The following is a 19,446-nucleotide window of genomic DNA, read 5'->3' on the forward strand; positions in this document are numbered from 1 at the left end:
TAAGAAAAAAATGGTCATGAGGCGTAAAGCTATTAATTTAAAAAAATAAATAAAAAGGTTTGGATGGTATTAGATACGTACGGAAGCGTATGGCATTCAGTTTAATTTTTTTTTAAAGTTTTCAAACTAATTTATTTTCAGGGGTTGTTTCCGTTTTTTGATTCATTGATTTTGAGGCATTTTTCTGAATTATTTTTTCTATAACTTTGTTGCATTTTCCAGCAGAAAAATATTTGTAGCAGAAAATTCAACACTAAAAGGAACTGAAATGTTAACTCAGACTGATGGAAAAGTAGTAGTGGAGAACAGGCAGGTTCCGATTAATAATTATCATTATTATTATCAATTTTATTATTGTTATAATTATAATTATGATTATAAATGATGTTAACACACACATATATATATACACACATATATACATATATATATTATATATATATATATATATATATATATATATATATATATATATATATATATATATATATATATGTTTATACAGATTTATATATTTTGGGGCTTGGAAATATTTATTGATTTAGATGTATACATAGAACAAACATCACACTACAGAGCAAGGATAAGAAAGAGCATGTTACATGAAAACAGGGCAAGAGAAAAAAATAGTAATTAATAGATTACAATACCTTTTCCAAAATTAATAGTCAATACCAATAAAATAAGTCAAACTCCACAGGCTCAAATACATTCTATGTACTGTTGTTTAACATCGTTCATTAACAGTATCCACACTTCTTTAAACTCTTGTGCTTTACCCTTAATCGCACTACAAGATATTTTTTGTACAACGACAAGTTGCTTCTGCTACAACTACAATTTAGTTTCCAACCAAATCTATCGCCATTGGATTAGGCTTAATCCTATGTAGCATTTGTTGAACTGTCTTTCTACAGATACAAGTTACATTGACTGCAACCACAAGTTAAATTTTATCGATACGATTTTTTTCTGCCACCAATTCAAATGTATCTTATACAAATCCCAGATATATTTTGTACAACTACAAGCTGTTTTTGCTACAAGTTATCGTTTGTACAACGACAAACTGCTCCTGTTGGTTAGTTTTCGACCCAGTTTACTTCCATAGCCTGGATAATTAAACCACCGGATTAACGTTAATCCTGTATAGCATTTTTTCTACTGTATTTCTACAAATACGAGTTATATTCACTTCAACTAGAAATTATTTTTGCTACAGCTAACAATGGAGTTTTAACAAAAACTATTTTGGTACAACTGCAAGTTGCTTTCCACCAAATTTACCTCCATATAATTTAGAGAGGTTTGGTTCATTAAAATATAGGATTAGAGGTAAGTAATCCTGTACATTTTTTAAAGGTAGTACATTTACTACAACTGCAACTTTTGCTATAACTACGAATTTAGTTTTTAAGTCATTTTTGGAGCAACTACCACTAAAATTGATTTTCTACAACTACAAGTTGCTTCCGCTACAATTACAAACTATTACTTTTGTATCAAAATTACCTCCACGGAATGTAGAGATTTTCTTTGTTGTGACAAAGTAACGGTAAATTTATATATAGTTTCTAGATAATATGTATTTTTCATTCATTCATTCATTTTATGAACCACTTTATCCTCATTAGGGTCGCGGGGGGTGCTGGAGCCTATCCCAGCTGACTTCAGGACCCCCGAATTGACGTGAGGCTGACGTGCGAACCACTAAAGCTGCCAGGCCGTCGCATTATTATTATTTTTATTATTATTATTATTATTTTTCGCCAAAAAGTAACAATGGAATTAACTCGTTGATGTCGACTATCTATCTATGTTGACTAATACTTATTTATTATGTTGACTAATTATTTATTTATTACTTATTTATTGATTATTTATTATTATTAGTTATTGATTATGTATCTGTTCATTTGTTGTTATTTATACACTTTCCTACTATTAGGTTGACTACTTATTTATTAGTTTATTATTTAGATTATCTATCGGTTTGTTTGTTGTCATTTGTGCACTTTCCTACTTATTTATGTTGATTAATTTATTAGTTATTGTTATTATTTATTAATTATTATTATGTATTGATATTTAATATTGACTGTTCGTTTGTTGGCTTGTTGTTACACTTTCCTACTCATTAATATTGTTGACTACTTATTTATGTATTAGTTATATTGTTATTTCTTTGTCTGCTTGTTTATTGTTGTTATTTGTGCACTTTGTGGTGAAACTTTAAATCTCCTGATACTTGTATAATGACAATAAACACATTCAATTCAATTTACTACCAGTTGTCTGCACTCTGATGGATGGCAAGTATCCTGATGGCGTGCACTCCCTCGATGACGCATTGGAATGGCTTGGTGCTGCCTTTCTTCTTGACGGGAGCCATCTTGACCAGCAGAGGATTGAACGCTCCTTTGTGCGTATCTGACTTGATGGTTTTGATTTGGCAGCGGTGATCCTGGAGCTGCTGCAGCTGTCGTTTCTCCTTCCTCAAGTCCTCCTGGCGCCGCTCCAGGACCATCCGGTGAATCCGCGCGACATTGTAACGATTCATCAGCTCGGGGAATTCGTAAGCGAGCGACGGCTCGATCAATCCTTCTGCGGAGCGAAGGGCGGCTTCTTCGGAAGCCCACTGCTCCTCCATCTGCATGGCCTCGAGATGGCGACACATCTCGGCCACCTTAAGGAGCTGGGCGCCCTTGGCGATGACCATCCTTAGGTTGTTGGTGGCAGAGTGACTACGCATGCTCATGTGGTGGATCATGGTGTGGACGGACACGCGGTTGCGAGCCATTCGCTTGAGGAGCATGTGGATCTTGGCCTTGGCTTCGTTCCTGGCCGCTGTCAACTTGCCCACCATGCCGGAGTTGTTGTTCCCGGTGGCCTCCAGGCGAGCCTGCACTTCGAGTACGGTGTTGTAGAGCGTCACCCCCTTCTTGGAGGTCGTCACCGATACTTGTTTCTTGGCCTCCATGGTCTGCAATTTCTCCAGATCTTGGAGGTAGCGTTTCTCTGCCTTCTGATTCTTCAGGACCTTCACGTTCTGGTCCAGAAAGCATTCCTCTACCTCAAAGGCCTTCCTCTTCTCATAAACCGAGTGACCCTCCATGGGTTCGCTGTAGAGCATGTGGACAATGGCCAAGGATTGCTGGTGGTGCCGCTCCAGGTGCACCACCGTGTCCTCGAAACCCATGCGGGACTGCAGGAAATAGATGCCCATTTTTTCACTCAACAACTCCAGGTTGTGGTCCCAGATGTCATGACCAGTGTTCCACTGCTGATGCAGGAACATGAGTCGCTTCTCCTGCATGGCGCGCAGTCGCTCGATGTGTCCGTGGTGCAGGCGCCACATCTGTGCCGAGAGAGACTCCACGTGCTGGACATCGCAGGAGAACCTCTCCACGGCATGGTTTAGGTCCTGGTTCCGTCGCTCAAAGGTACGCCGGAGGGCCTCGAGCTCCTCCTTGAGCTCGTTGCAGCGGATGGCGCGCAGATCCACGCGATAGTTGTCCTTCAGCTTGATGTCGTTGAGCACCATGTTGGTGGTTTCCTTCTTAAGAGCATCCCTTATCATCTTTGGTCGCAGGGAGGGGTCTTCCCCTTTGCCTTTGCCCTTCCCTTTCTTTTTAGGCATCTTGACTTCTTCGTTTGGCCAATTTCGAGCTGCAGTCAAAATGCACCACTCCAAGTGGTTGGATTGGCACTGGAAAGGGAATTTGCCAAAACGACATCAGTCATTATGATGCATCAGAGGCCCAATGATGCGTCTTTTGCATGATGAAACTATTTCAACCCTTGCTGATGACAGATTCCAGTGAAGTCATTTTTACGAAGTTGTATTTAACACATTCTGACTGTTAAGGAATGATTGCTTTGATGCTGGTTGTTGACATCAATGAGGCTAGATTGCAACTTTTGTTCTTAAATCATTTCCTTTTTCTTTCAATACATTACACACTTTTCTTACAACAACTGGCAATGACAAGGAGAGGGGCCCCAGACTAGTCTGTATTGTCTTAATGTTTTTTTCAGTTTTAAGGTGTTATTGTTCTATTTTCTGTTTCACTAGGTTTTGTTGTCTTGTTTTCAAATGTCTACCTTCTGTCTACTTGAGAAAATTAAAGAATTTGCAATTAAAAGAAACCTTCTGCCCTGACTTCCGCCATTTTTCATCTGTCTTCTGGTTACGAGTTTCAGAGCAGATTTAGACCTTTTTATGAACTTTTTATTTATTTATACCTCAGAAAAAAAGTACTCCCACAAAAGACTCATACAGTGGTTGATTACCTGATTGGATGTGACTGTGCATGGTTTTCCGTCTCTCTGTGCCCTGCGATTGGCTGGCGAATGATTCAGGGTGTCCCCCGCCTCTGGCCCGAAGTCAGCTGGGATATGCTCCAGCACCGCCCGCGAACCTAATGAGGATAAAGCGGTTCCGAAAATGAATGAAAGTTGAAACCTGTTTCCAGTAACAAAGACCACAAGAAAGTTGTTTGAGCATTATTTCATTGTATGTCTCTTGCACGGTTCTAATTTTGAACACATTCTAGTTAAGGACGATGTTATTGCAACATTGTAATTGTCTCGGTGCTTTATTATAAATATGTACAGTGACAAAGTAACGCGATTAGTACTGATCCAATATGGCTACCCTCCACACGCATCGACTACAATCACAATTCTGAGTGACAGTGCTTGTATGTTGTTTCAACGGGGCTAATATACATTAAATATGTAAAAATAAAATTATAAAGTATACATAGAAATTGCAGATATAACATTTTAATACGGGAATCGTGTACATTTTGCAACGTCATAGACCAGCGCCGGAAAATGGCCACGAAGCTTTAGTGGTGACGCATGATGTAGACGACCCTTGTAACTTGACGCACTAACGATAACATCTTATTCAAAATGAGTAAAATAAACATTTTTCATTAAGATCAGTTGCTGCTTCTTGGGCCAACATGATCTGAAAAGCTCCCCGTGCCCTAATTCAGAGAATTGGTTGAATTGACAGCCGATCAATAGACGTAAAATGTCGTTTTTGGTGGATTCCGTCATCATGTTCACCTCACAGGTACTGTCACTTGCTAAAATAGACGATCTTATTTCAGCTTTATCTTTCAAAACAAACAAAATAATGTTTTATGTATCTCACTGCAACAAGTTACGTCACTCAGTCAAACAACATCCAATTTTAAAATTGTAATTATGTAATTATTGTAATTAAACTGCGCTTTTCTTCATATTATGGTTGATTTAAGGTGTTGTTCTTTGGATTTGGCTGGCTGTTCTTCATGCGGAAGCTTTTCAAAGACTATGAGGTACATTCAAAGTTCTGTTTGCGGTATTTTATGCATAATTACGATGTTATTCATGACTATTTCAGGTACGACAATATGTGGTGCAGGTGGTCTTCTCTGTCACCTTTGCCTTTTCATGTACCATGTTTGAACTCATCATTTTTGAGATTCTGGGTGCCTTGAGTAGCAGGTATAGCCCATATTTTTCTTTTTGGTCAAATCTTGCCAATTAGAGTCATTTTGCATCACCCATGAACTAAAAATGAATGCATTTAAAATGTCTTGTTCCATAGTTCTCGATACTTCCACTGGAAGTTAAATCTCTACGTGATTCTGCTGGTTCTCATCTTTGTGGTGCCTTTCTACATTGGCTACTTTGTGGTTAGCAATATTCGCCTGTGTAAGTGTGCAAGTTCTTTTACTTTTACATATGTGATTCACACAGTGTATATAACACAACATTTTTGGGGCATTGCAGTGCACAGACAGAGGCTGCTGTTTGCGTGCATGGTGTGGTTTACCTTTATGTATTTCTTCTGGAAACTGGGTGACCCTTTCCCAATCCTCAGTCCAAAGCATGGTGAGTTTTTTAAAAAAATTTTTTTAAGATTGTTTACATGTATAATCCATTTTTCATGGAAGAGATTGGCAGCGAAAAATCCAATGGGAGACGAGTTGACCTACCGTATTTACTCACATATAAGCCGCACTTGTCGGACAAAAAAATGATGACTGAATCGAGGGTACGGCTTATATGCGCATAAAAAGATGACATGCACGAAACTGCAAGGTGACAAAGATGAAACGCCATAATGTAAGACAATGCGGCTGATATGGTAATTTATTTCAAAATAGAGAAAAGATAAACAGGTAAAACGCTAAACAATGCTGATTAAACAGTGGAATAATTCCCACTAGCCTAGCATGTTCACAGGCAGTCTGAAAACACAACACCTAACTTTAAAAAGTAGGACGCAATAGCTAAGAAGAAGAAAAATGAAGCTCACTTATCTTGACTTCTAAGTCCTTTATGAACTCAGGACTAGCATAGCTACATTCAGGGTGTCCCCCACCTGGGTCCCTGAGTTAGCTGGGATAGGCTCCAGCACCCCCCGCAACCCTTGTGAGGAAAGCTGTTCAGAAAATGAATGAATGAATACAATACGGTAGATGGATTGAACACACCTAAAGTGTCACTATGTTGTTAAGCAAAATTCTTGAAGGAAACTTGGTAGGATGATGGTAGGTAGTTTTAGACGTTAAGTTTTAGCATCTAACTCCAACGCCTAAAACGATGTCTTATCTCGTCTAATAATGTAGCGTATTCAGCATCGGAGGAGACAGACCAGGGTTTAACGCAGGGGTAGGGAACCTATGGCTGGGGAGCCATATGTGGCTCTTTTGTTGGGTGTATATGGCTCTCTGCTAACCTGTGTGGTAAAATATGGGAAACGCTGGTGAGAGACCACCTAAGCCCGGAACACACCACTGAGAGCATCACACTGTGGCGCCGACACTATCTCTAGCGCCTTTTTAATCATAATTTTTCTTCATTATACTCTTTTGCATGCATACTCATTGATTAGCAACCGTGAAAAATATTCTTAAAAGAATTCAGATACTTTTTTTTACTTTCAAAGTGGTGAAATGATTAATAAATGCACACATTTTCATGTATTTTTACTTTTAAATTCTGAGTTTGGCTCTCAAGGAATAATGTTTGAAAATATGAATTGTTTATGGCTCTCTTCGTCAAAAAGGCTCCCGACCCCTGGTTTAACGGGTTAATCCACAGATGATTTATTCTTGACAAATTGATCTATACAGAGCTCCGTCCACCCCCCCCCCCCCCCCCCGCCCCAACCTAAGCCAACGCCCAAACGCAAGTTTTCCCAGTTATAATAATACAAAAATAAATATTCATTAGCTGATTAACAATAAGATGGTGACTGGTCCATGACTGTCTTGAAGGGTGCCTTCCTCCTTCGGGATTTTTCCACTGTCCGTCGTCTCTGTATCTCCGCTGGCCTTGGAGCTCCACTCCGCTCGCCTCCTTATCAGCTGGCATTGTATGGAAGCTGTCTGTAATCAACCTCAAAAGATTCTCATACAAAGACCCTTTGTTCATTGTACAAGCATTTATTATAAGGGAACCTTCTGTTCGCGTGGTCATCGAGCTGAAAACAAGTGTTTAATCATACAGTAGTAATATATAAAAATGAAGCAGCTGTAATAAAATATATGGTTAAAATATGTCATAGTCTTCATTAGATTATATGGTTAAAATATGTCATAGTCTTCAGTAGCCTGTAAAAATGCATAGGTAGCCACATGGTTCAAAGGAAAGGAGTAGTGTCTTATCTGAAAATTACAGTAATATTTGTTCTCTTAGGCATCCTCTCCATTGAGCAGCTCATAAGCCGTGTTGGCGTGATAGGAGTCACCTTAATGGCTCTCTTGTCTGGATTTGGTGCTGTCAACTGCCCTTACACGTACATGTCCTATTTCCTCAGGTAAGCCTAAGTTAGTAATGTGATTTTTATTACAGTGGTACCTCGACATACGATCGTAATCCGTTCCGAGAGATCGTATGTCGAGCTTTTTGTAACTCGAGCGAACGTTTCCCATTGAAATTAATTGAAAACAAATTAATTTGTTCCAACCCTCTGAAAAAACACCCAAAACAGGATATTGGATTGGAAAAAATGTTTTATTTCTTCTAATTCGCCATATATTGACAAAGTAATAAATAACGAGTGGTTTAATAGTAATAAAATGTGTTTAATAGATGTAAAATTAGACGCATTTCGCGGAGGGGAGCGACAACGACACACACAGAGGCGGAGGGTGGGGGCTGTTTGGGGAGACTTTATCCACGGCACTTGTAAAGGAACAAACAAATTTAAATTAACTTGGATAAATATATACAGACACACTCAAACATACGTTTAATGTAACTTTACACAAAACTGAATTCTAGTTTTGTCTTAATCTTTTGTTACCTTCGTTTTCCGGGTTAGCGGTTTGCCACGCCTCCACCCTCACGTTCGCTATCGATGGACTGTTTGCTGTTGTATTGCCTTCAAAATATTCCGAAAATGATGCACACAAATGTCCTCACAATAGGATAACGCACGACCACTTGCCAACGAGAAATAGTCTTGAAAGAACGATCGCGGGAGCTTCTTTCCTTAGAAATAATAACAGGAAATGCAATAGCTGAGCTCACCCACGTATTGATTGTGGGTAATGAAGTTTTATTCTGATTGCCTATGGGTGTTGTGTGCACGAGTATACTTCATTATCCAGTAAGCCCTCTTTCTGCCCGCGCATGCGCGTTGTGCGTTTCCTGGTCGCAACTCGTCTGAATAAATCGTTCAGTCCTCGTAGATATAGTAGTTATACACGAAAGAGATGCGCCAAAAAAAGACAGTGCGCTACAATGATAAACAGCCTCTCATGTCATGGCCACCTGGCTTGGTCGCATCTCGAAATTTTAATTGTATCGCGAGCGAATTATTCGATCGAAATTTTCGTCGTACCACGAGGTACCACTGTATTATTTATTTTTAGAAAAAAAGCTTGATTTTGACAGTTATCTATTCCAAGAAATGTGTCAGACAGCGACATCCTTGCTTTGGAGCGGCGGTTGCTTCAAACGATGGACATGATTGTCAGCAAGAAAAAACGGTCAGCGAGAACTAACTCTCTAATCACTTGGCAAAATGTTGTTAAAAAACATCCGTCATCTCAATGCGCAGCATCGCCATGACACGAAGGCAGATGTACCAACGTGGCGAAGACCAGAACAAACAGACGGGCTTGTGGGGGATGATCAAGAGCGTCACCTCATCGCAAACGGGCAGCGAAAGTACGTCCCGTTTTAAAGGCAGAAACAAAATGGCCTCCACTTAGTGCGCTCACACCTATTTTTCTGCAGATTTGTCTCTCATCCAGCAGGAAGTGGACGCCCTGGAAGAGCTCAGTCGACAGCTTTTCCTCGAGACTGTTGACTTGCAAGCCACCAAGGTTTGCCGTGAAGATATACATGACTATAGCATCAATAGTGGAGTTATATTTTCTGACTGATGTGTTTCTCCAGGAGCGCATTGAGTACTCCAAGACGTTCCAAGGAAAATACTTCAACTTCCTGGGCTACTTCTTTTCCATTTATTGTGTGTGGAAAATATTTATGGTGAGCACACAAGCGCACCTGCCGGATTTGTACGATGTGGTTGCAAATATGAATATAATTGTTTGTCTAAATGAAGGCCACCATCAACATCGTCTTCGATCGAGTGGGAAAGACGGATCCGGTGACAAGAGGCATTGAAATTACGGTCAATTACCTGGGCATCCAGTTTGATGTAAGAGTACAATTCATGCTCTATTTGTTTCAATTCCTTATGTTTTGACACTGTAGAAAAAAACAACCACATTGATTATGAATGTAAACATGTATTTTATTTATTCTTTTATTTGGGGGAAAATTCTACGACACAAACCTTTATGTATAACATTTAAATTCACAACAACTAGTCAAAAAAAATATATAGAATTTTGCAATGCTTATTTTTTGACAGAGCATTTCTGAACTAAAACAAGTGAACAATCTGACAGACTGCTTCCCAATTGCATATATATATATATATATATATATATATATATATATATATATATGTATATATATGTATGTATATATATGTATGTATATATATGTATGTATGTATATGTATGTATGTATGTATGTATATGTATGTATGTATATGTATGTATATATATGTATGTATATATATGTATGTATATATATGTATGTATATATATGTATGTATATATATGTATATGTATGTATATATATGTATGTATATATATGCATATATATATGCATATATATATATATATATATATATATATATAATTTTGCAATGCTTATTTTTTGACAGTGCATTTCTGAACTAAAACAAGTGAAATATCTGACAGACTGGTTCCCAATTCTTCTCTAAATTTAATTTTAAAATGCATTTGGATCAGGTTAAATAAATAAAAAAATGTCAATAAACCATGTTTTACAAAACTATTTAAAAAAACAGACTCTTTAAATTATTCACCAAATTAAAATAAAATTGTCTAAAGTTTTAGTTCAAATGAAATAATTGAATTAGCTAAAAAAAAAAAAAAATTAAATATGAAAAATAGGTTGTTTTTTAGCATGTTTAACTTCTCTATTTGTAATTTCCAAGGAGAGAAAATCATTCCATATCATCTTTGTAATGATTAATTATTATTCATTTGTTTGTGCTCATCTACCAGGTCAAGTTTTGGTCCCAGCACATTTCCTTCATTTTGGTGGGCATCATCATCGTCACATCTATACGAGGTTTACTCATAACTCTCACAAAGGTAGGAAGTGCACACACAGGTGATGTGTTTAGGGAAACTAAGTAAAATTGTGCTTCTCCAATACAGTTCTTTTACGCTATATCGAGCAGCAAGTCTTCAAACGTCATCGTGCTGGTCCTGGCTCAGATTATGGTGAGTACTTATATATATATATATAGAAGTGATATAGAAGTTCAATCCATTTTGAACTCAGAACGCTGCCAGCCCTCGCAATTCAAACCGGTTCGGACATTTATTGCCGTAAAGGGCAGTAAAGTATCATTGACAGCAACACGTGTGTGTTTATTTCAGGGCATGTACTTTGTGTCGTCGGTGTTGCTGATGCGCATGAGCATGCCGCTTGAGTACCGCTCCATTGTGACGGAGGTTCTGGGAGAGCTGCAGTTCAACTTTTACCACCGCTGGTTCGACGTCATCTTCCTGGTCAGCGCCCTGTCCAGTATTCTCTTCCTCTATCTGGCCCACAAGCAATCCCCCGAGAAGCACATGGCACTGTGACCCCCGCTACCACCACCACCAACATGTTCCTGAATCAGGAATTTGAAAAGCGGACCCTTCGCTTTGAAGTATTTTTGCCGTTTCTGCTACTTTTGACTTTTTTTCTGGGGTAGGAACACACTGGAGTTGCTTCAGTTTTACTTTTTCTCTCTATTGTTCTTTACTTTGATATTAGTACTCTGTATTTTTTTTAGCATTCAATAAAAGCAGAAAATGATGGCACGATTTTTCGAGTGTATGAGTAACTCGAGGTTACACAGTAAAATAAAATTCTCCAAAAGTTGCGGTAGCTGAAGATTTTAAGTAAGCAGAACCAACATTTGAATGAATGTTCATTCGCTGCTAGCCTTCCCAGTTTATAAGGATTCGACATCTACTAGGGACAGGCTCAATTCCCAGAAAAAGCACGCCATATGATTGGACGACTTTCATAGTCAGTGGCACTGAAACTGTTAATTCGGTACTCGGACGTTTCGTCGAAAGACGTTTGGTCCCTGGACGTTTGGTCGACCGGACGTTTGGTCGACCGGACGTTTGGCAGAACGGACGTTTAGTAGAACGGACGTTTGGTCGCCGAGTTGTTACTGTTGAAACCAGCTCTGAAAATTACAATCATGAGAGAGTGAGTTTAATGTCTAAATATCTAATATTAAAATATCAACAGTAAACTGTCATAATTTGACAGCGAGCAAACCCAGCGACCAAACGTCCGTTCTACCAAACGTCCGTTCTACCAAACGTCCGTTCGACCAAACGTCCGGTCGACCAAACGTCCGGGGACCAAACGTCCGGGGACCAAACGTCCGGTCACGGTTAATAATTCATATTAAAAACAAACAACAGTATATAGCAGAGCTGTCAAATATTACAAATCTCTATTTTACTACACCAGTCTTTAACAAACTACTAAACATTCATTTTGTATCAAAACTAAAAACTATACTAAGCAATGTTTTTTTTCCAGCAATTTACCTGAAAACAAATTAAATGTTGAAAGTCTTTGTTTTTGGCTCACCATTGTAACTTACCAAGACGATTAATTTGGAACACAACATCATCCTGTAAATTGGTTTTGCATTTTGCACACTGAAAACATTCAATTATTTTCAAAGTTAAGTAGCGTGCTCAATTTATTTTTTCATCAGTTGTTTCAAGCAGTCTAGACGTTTGTTCGCTATGTCGACAAAACGTAAACGTTGATTTGCTGTTTGTCATTTTTATTTCTTTGCAAGAATTAACTACTGAAAAATGAAACTGAAAATCAGAAAATTAAATAATATTGAGCTGTATTTTTGTACGCGTCGCTTATAAATGCCACTAAGAAAAAGGGTCACAAAATCGGAAAATTCTCTTTAACCACTATGAAATATGATTTTTGACATTTGGCAGCTCTGCTATAGCCTACAGGCACTGAACCTTCTACTTTAACGCTTCTCTAAAATGTCATAAACACAGTTGAAATAAAGTACTAAAATGTTAAAACAGTCGTTAAAATACCATTTATTGTATCAACAGCATCATTGATAAGCTTATATTTAAAAAAATCTGAGGTTCTTACATATTCGACGCACTACAACACATTGTCAATGACTTCATATTTTTGAATTTACTCAAATACAATACGTGACTATCTGAAAAATCCAATTAGTTATGTAAACATGTGCGATGAATCTGTGTACCAGAAGTCTTTTTTGTCCTTTGATGATGATTGTTAGGAATGTTTTACGTGGTCATGTTGCTTCTTAAAGTCTGTCATCCATACTATCAGAAGATGAAGATGAAGACACAGATGAGGTCTGCAAGGAGAGAGACAATTAGCATTAAGTGTGGTTGCTAGGAATCATCCACTTACCGCATTTTACGGACTATAATGTACTGCATGTCATTTGTTCCTATCTTTTAACATTGTGTTTATTGCTTTATTTAGTGTGGAGTTGCTTTGCATAGCAAAGCAGTCCACATAATGTTTTACAGTGGCCTCAAAAACAACTTATTTTGTTAAAAAAAGCCTCATTAATTTTCAATGGAAATACATTTCAATCTTAAAAATACTTCTACTTGTCCTACAGTCAAATTGAAGTACTCCAAACATCAAAACATTCGCAAAATCAAGGCACACTAATGTAATCAACCAGTTTTGGACAAAAATGTATAATTCTGCATACATTTTTCGTCTCCCACAAAAAGATGTCCATTAAATCCTTTTGATTTTCAACTAAAACCTGCAAAAAATGCTCTAAAATCAACAGTTCATGATCCAGCTAAAACCGGTTAGTGACCCAAAATTGACTTACTGACAACGATAGACATTCATTTCATTTAAACAGCGAGGACTTGCTTTCATTCAATGGCAGCCAATTTTAAATATATTGAATTAATTAAAAATATTCATGTTCAATTGTGCATATTTGTATTAACAAGTAAGTCATTCACCCGCTCTTTTGCTGGCAGCATAACGTCCCAATCTTGGCAAACCGAAGCATCGCATTCCTGATTTTGGCTGTGTACTTGTGCCCGCGACGTCTCGCCAAGGAGCTGCCGCGTGATGGGTGTGGCCCTGAGCTTGAGCCGCTCGTAGACGTTCTTGGCGGCCACCAGCATCTCCAACTTGTGGCCTGTAACGCGGATCAACTCCACCACCTCCTCGTGCGTGCAGCACTCCACGTTCTTCCCGTTCACCTCCACCACCACGTCGTCATCCTCCAGGCCGGCAACGTCGGCGACCCCGCCCTTCACCACCTGCGATAGAAGACCGCAGGTGAGGTGGTCCGAAATCGTCCTCGTCCGTTTTTCTTTCCGTCTTACCTCTTTGATGTACTGTCCGAAGACCCCTTGGATGCCGTTAAGATGGAAACCGAATCCCGCAGCCGTCTTCTCCATTTTGCACAACTTGGGTTTGAGCTCCAGGTCTTCCTCGGTCTCCGACTCCTCGGCACGCGTGGGCGCTTTGTACAAGTTGGTGGCTTCCGAGTAACTGGGTGGGAAAACAGTGTCCTTCTTCTCCTCCCAGAAGAGCATGGGTGACACTTTGCCCTAAGTGGACAAGAACAGACGTCTGCTGCACTGCCACGATGAAGCGACTATTTGACATCTAATCAATGGTACTCGGACGTTTGGTCGAAAGACGTTTGGTCGACCGGACGTTTGGTCGATCGGACGTTTGGTCGACCGGACGTTTGGTAGAACGGACGTTTGGACGGTTGTTACTGTTGAAACCAGCTCTCAAAATTATAATCATGAGAGAGAGAGAGTGAGTTTAATATCTAAATATCTAATATCAAAATATCAACAGTAAACTCTCTGTCATAATTTGACAGCGAGCGAACCCGGCGACCAAACGTCCGTGCTACCAAACGTCTGTTCTACCAAACGTCCGTTCGACCAAACGTCCGGGGACCAAACGTCCGGTCACGCTAATCAATCAACAAACGAACTGTTTTGATCGTGGAATAAGTTGTTAGCACTTTGGCCTCGCAGTTCTGAGGTCGAGGGTTCGATCCCTCGTTGGTCCTCACTCTATGGAGTTTGCATGTTCTACATGGGCTTGCGTTGATTTTCTCCGGGTACTCCGGTCTCGTCCCATATCCCAAAACATGCATGGTAGGCTGGTTGAACACTCTAAATTGCCCTTAGTTATGAGTGGTTGCCTGGGAGCCTTGTGAGGATAAGCGGTTCGGAAAATGAATGATTTATATTTCTACGTATTTATATTTATGTAAACATATATATTTATGTAAGCAATTTTTCAATATAAGCTGAGATTTTAGATTCAAAACAGACTTTTACTAAAATACAAAAACAGGTCAGTTTTTTTCATTCATACATTTTCTGAACTGCTTTATCCTCATTAGGGTCACGGGTGGTGCTGGAGCCTATCCCAGCTGACTCCGAGCCAGAGGCAGGGGACACCCTGAATCAGTGCCCAGTCGATCGCAGGGGACAAGGCGACGGACAACCATGCACACTCACACCCAAACCTGGGGGCAATTTAGAGTGTCCAATCAGCCTACCATGCATGTTGTTTTGGAATGTGGCAGAAAATCAGAGTACCTGATGGTCTGGCTGTATGATTTTAAGTGTGAATGGTCGTCTGTCTCTCCGTGCGCCCTACGTCTGACTGGCGACCAGTCGAGGGTGTAGTCTGCCTTTCGCACTAAATCAGATGGGTCCTGCAACCCTTGGGAGGATGCATGGTCTGGATTATGAATGAATTATCTATGTACCTATAACTCCATTAATCGCAAAAAATATATCAGATTAATCGACGTCAAAAAATCATTGGTCGTAGTTTCGCAGTTTATATGGATTGGATTTCTATCACCGGCTAATGTTATACCGCAGCGCTATCTCACCTGATCATACATGAGGTCCGTGTCGTTGTCCACCACTAGGAGGCAGCACTTATTGCCGCTCTGCCTGATAGCGTCCACCACTTGCTCGTGAGTGTACGTGTTCACCTGTTGCCCGTCGACAGCCACCAGTCTGTCGTTCTCCATCAAACCTCCACGCTCAGCTGGGCTGCCTCGGTCTATCGTGCCGATCACATGACCTGCATGGACCACCTCGCTGTCAGTTGGGTTTGTTTCCGCGGTGACGACGGAAGCCAAAGCACTTGCCTATCACATCAGGCTCCTCCAGGAGCAGGAAGCCGTATCCGTCGGGCGCTCGGGTCAACTGCACGATGCGCGGTTGGAACGGAAGGCATTCGGTGGTGGCGCAACCAGCGCAGATCTTCAGGTTCAGATTGCGGTAGTAGAGGTCAGTCTCGGCGTCGGAAAGTAGGAACATGAGGTTCCTGCCCGCCTTCTTGACTTTATCCACCACATGCTCGTGGGTGTCGGTCTCAACGTTTTCGCCGTTCACTTCCAGTAGCCGGTCGTTGGTTTTGACGCCAGCGCGGTCCGCCACCCCGCCCGGAACCACCTCGGTTACAGATACGCCTTCCTTGCCTGAAAGTGGATCACGGTGGGTTGCTATGAAATTTGCGTGACCGGACGTTTCGTCGACGGACAATTCGTCGCCGGACACTTCGTCGCCAGACACTTCGTCGACCGGACATTTCATCGCCGGCGTTTCGTCGCCGGATATTTCGTCGATGGACAATTCGTAAGGTTAGTGGTTAGAATTAGGGTTAGGGGATAGTGGTTAAGGTTAGAATTAGGGTTAGGGGATAGTGGTTAGGGTTAGTGGTTAGGATTAGGGGATAGTGGTTAGAGGTTAGGGTTAGTGGTTAGTGGTTAAGGTTAGGGTTAACCTAACCTCAACCTTGCGAACGATTGTTTTGTTGCATAAATAATTATTATCAACCAGGTAATCTCGCTCTCTCTCAAAATTATAATCATGAGAGAGTTTTTACTTCAGATTTTTTAAAGGAACTTTGACATTAAAATAAAACGAAAATTGTCCGTCGACGAAATGTCCATCGACGAAATGTCCGTCGACGAAATGTCAAAAATTTGGTGGTGCGACTTATACTCAGGTGTGTTGTGTAATGTGGAATTTAGGGTACCACCACAAATATGGTTGAAGAATCATTATATATATATATATAGTGCGGAAAATACGGTACATAAAAGATAACATCTCTGAGGATCAATTTTAGTCATTTTAGTTAGTGTCCTTCCAGAGAAGAACAAAATAAACAAGAACAAAACAAGCACTTCCTTCCTCCAGGCATGTCAAAAAAAGTAGAGGTTTATAGTCGAGAAATTGTGTTAAAATCTCTAATTTCAGAATTGGATTCTTTCTCTAAATGCGCAGTTTAAAAGTGAACTTTGAAGAACAGTTCAGATGTATTTAAAATTACGTGTTACCTTTTACTGAACGAAGAGAGAAGCCATAGTCTGACCCGGACTTAACCAGGTAGCACAGTCTTGCTTTTGGAACCTGCTGGCCCACACCGTTGACTGCTGCCATTGGTTGAGGCTTTTCCAGGTTCACGCCCTGCGACTTGGCCTGCTTGTAGGAAGCTTCGTCTAGAGTCTGGAAGGCGACGGTGACCCCGCTGTTTTTCACCGACTCCACCACCTGAACCAGTGCAGCTGAGGTGTAAGACTTTCTTAAAAAGCACATTACGTGGCAAAATGGACTCACTCGCCTCTGAATGGGTAAGACCGTCGACAAATTTGCCGTTGACTCTGAGAATGCGGTCCCCGTCTTTCATGCCGGCCAACTCGGCCGGGCCTCCCATCTCTAGGCAGCGGATCAGGTGACCCTCCTCGCCGTGCTCTAACCTCAAGTAGAACCCAAAGGTGTGACCCGGCCTCTTGGTCAGGGAAATCACTTTTGGCTTGTACACAGCCATGTTCTGTCATCAACAACAGTGATATTATAAATGAGGCATTGACTTCCATTGACGGTGATAGATGATCAATTCATTTGATGTGAGAGGGTTGACACCGAAAAATATTGCTCATCAGAACGGTTGCCACGATTAATTTTTTAAACAGTTTTTGTCCAACTTTACAACGTCTTTTTGAGTCTGTATCCGTTTTAGCTACCGCAACCAAGATGGCGCCGTTCAAGTGGCAGCCGGTGGCGGTAGCTCCGTCCACTCTAGCTCGTTTTGTGTTTCGCTGCTTTTCTGTCTTAATTATTTTTATTTGGTGATTCTTAAAGATCCCATTTACTTTGATTTGTTTTGTACTTTGCGCTTTTGCTTTGTTGTTCTGTCTAATCACCCTCTGCTACTGTCACAATGAAATTTCACGAATACGGGATGAATAAAAGTTATCCAATCCAATGATAACAATATTCCAAAGAAAATACTCTATGCTGAATACAATTCTTGATGCTATGAAACCCATGGAAATTTAATGTTATTTCACCTATTAAGTCCAATCATCATTCTGCTGTGAATTGAAATGTTTGTCACTAGAGGTCCAATCCATTTGAAGGGGAACTGGACTTCTAGCAAAGCCAATGAGTTGAACAGGAAAAAACTATAAAGAGTATTGCAAAAATAAAAAATACAAATACATTTCTGGTTTCCCTATGGGAGTGCAAATCAAATAACTTAGTATATCAATACTTTTCCAATTAAATTTCACACCCACAACATATCAGTATTGATACTTTTTGATACCTTTGACAACTTTAATGTCTACTAGTGACAGCATAAGAATTAAAAGGGCCACATGATTGGACGTCTACCACTGTGAATGGCACCAAAAGATTAAAAAAAATCTTCTGTGCTTGTTTCACAGTGACATTTACTGCTTAATCGCTTTTCTTGGTTATGACTCAAGGTAAAGTCAGGCAGCACTTTGGACTGTTTTGCCACTGTCATCCATTTTGTTGGATATCAGATATTTTTATTGTGGAGAAATGGCATGCGCCATTAACTAATCGGTCAATGGTCAATTTCTATCAGAAATTACATAATAAGAACGCAAGTGACAGGAAAGGATGATTAAAATAGCAAAATAAAACCTAAATGACATTTAGGTAAGAGTAAAAGTATTTTAGCATAAAGAGTGTGAATTTCTTCGACTCGGTTAATGGAGAAAATGTTTAAACTGGAGTTTAACTCATTACATAAATTCATGGATTACAATTAATTAATTACAAAAGATTTTATGAGTTAACGTTGATGCCTGCATTTGCATTTAATAAATACGAACTAAAAGCATGGAGGGAATACATAAATAAATGGCACTCAAGGATTAAGAAAAACATAAAATGGGGAAAATTCAGATTTTTTTTGACAGATTTACTAAGTGTATTTGTTAAACGCAAATTCAGGCTTCAATGGGTTAAATGACCATTCCAACCAGACTATATTTTGACCGCAATTTTAGCCAATCTTTTCCAACAAGTATCAATAATATGATCCATGTTTTAAAAGAAGAAATAGACAACTCACCACAAGTCACGTTTTTGCACTTCTGCCGTTCCAAAATCAAGAGCTCTCAAGTGACGACTGTTTTTTTCCTCCCTTGGAATTACAGGACGAAGGTGAACCTAAAGGTTGAGCTATTTAACTACGGAGGTTAAAAGGAGTGTCTTCGCGGACTTCTTGGAAAGAATATTGGATCCATAAAGTCGCTCTAAAGTTAGGCACGCAGGTCGCAAAATGCAAAAAATGCAAACGACAGATAAGTGCTAATTGTGACGATTGGCGTTTGTGTAGCGTTGACCTCGTACCTGCAACGCCATATGATCGTTTTCTATTCTGGGAGATTAGAAGATAAACGGGGACAACAAAGAAGCACACATGGTTCCACATCTGAACTCC

At 39.8% G+C, this 19,446-nt stretch overlaps 3 protein-coding genes across 3 annotated transcripts; 1 reads left to right on the top strand and 2 right to left on the bottom strand.

Moving 5' to 3' along the window:
* Positions 1-2,284: 2,284 nt before the first annotated feature.
* On the bottom strand, positions 2,285-3,646 carry LOC144087207 (dynein regulatory complex subunit 2-like). Its single transcript, XM_077617574.1, has one exon. It carries the CDS (start codon positions 3,638-3,640, stop codon positions 2,285-2,287), a length of 1,356 nt encoding a protein of 451 aa, XP_077473700.1. The 5' UTR covers positions 3,641-3,646.
* Positions 3,647-4,851: 1,205 nt separating this feature from the next.
* LOC144086878 (Golgi pH regulator) lies at positions 4,852-11,433 on the top strand. Its single transcript, XM_077617041.1, has 14 exons — positions 4,852-5,086; positions 5,274-5,333; positions 5,399-5,502; positions 5,606-5,712; positions 5,791-5,892; positions 7,705-7,825; positions 8,922-9,002; positions 9,074-9,183; positions 9,253-9,341; positions 9,415-9,507; positions 9,584-9,679; positions 10,623-10,712; positions 10,779-10,844; positions 11,004-11,433. Exons 1-14 carry the CDS (start codon positions 5,045-5,047, stop codon positions 11,208-11,210), a joined length of 1,368 nt encoding a protein of 455 aa, XP_077473167.1. The 5' UTR covers positions 4,852-5,044; the 3' UTR covers positions 11,211-11,433.
* A 1,519-nt stretch (positions 11,434-12,952) lies between these two features.
* On the bottom strand, positions 12,953-19,446 carry pdzk1 (PDZ domain containing 1). Its single transcript, XM_077617575.1, has 8 exons — positions 19,075-19,446; positions 17,308-17,517; positions 17,024-17,237; positions 15,827-16,159; positions 15,563-15,759; positions 14,016-14,243; positions 13,644-13,949; positions 12,953-13,006 (listed from the first exon to the last, which is right to left on the bottom strand). The coding sequence occupies exons 2-8, from the start codon at positions 17,512-17,514 to the stop codon at positions 12,953-12,955; spliced, it is 1,539 nt and encodes a 512-aa protein (XP_077473701.1). The 5' UTR covers positions 17,515-17,517; positions 19,075-19,446.

The sequence above is a fragment of the Stigmatopora argus genome, chromosome 13 (genome assembly GCF_051989625.1).
Source record: "Stigmatopora argus isolate UIUO_Sarg chromosome 13, RoL_Sarg_1.0, whole genome shotgun sequence".
Taxonomy (NCBI): domain Eukaryota; kingdom Metazoa; phylum Chordata; class Actinopteri; order Syngnathiformes; family Syngnathidae; genus Stigmatopora; species Stigmatopora argus.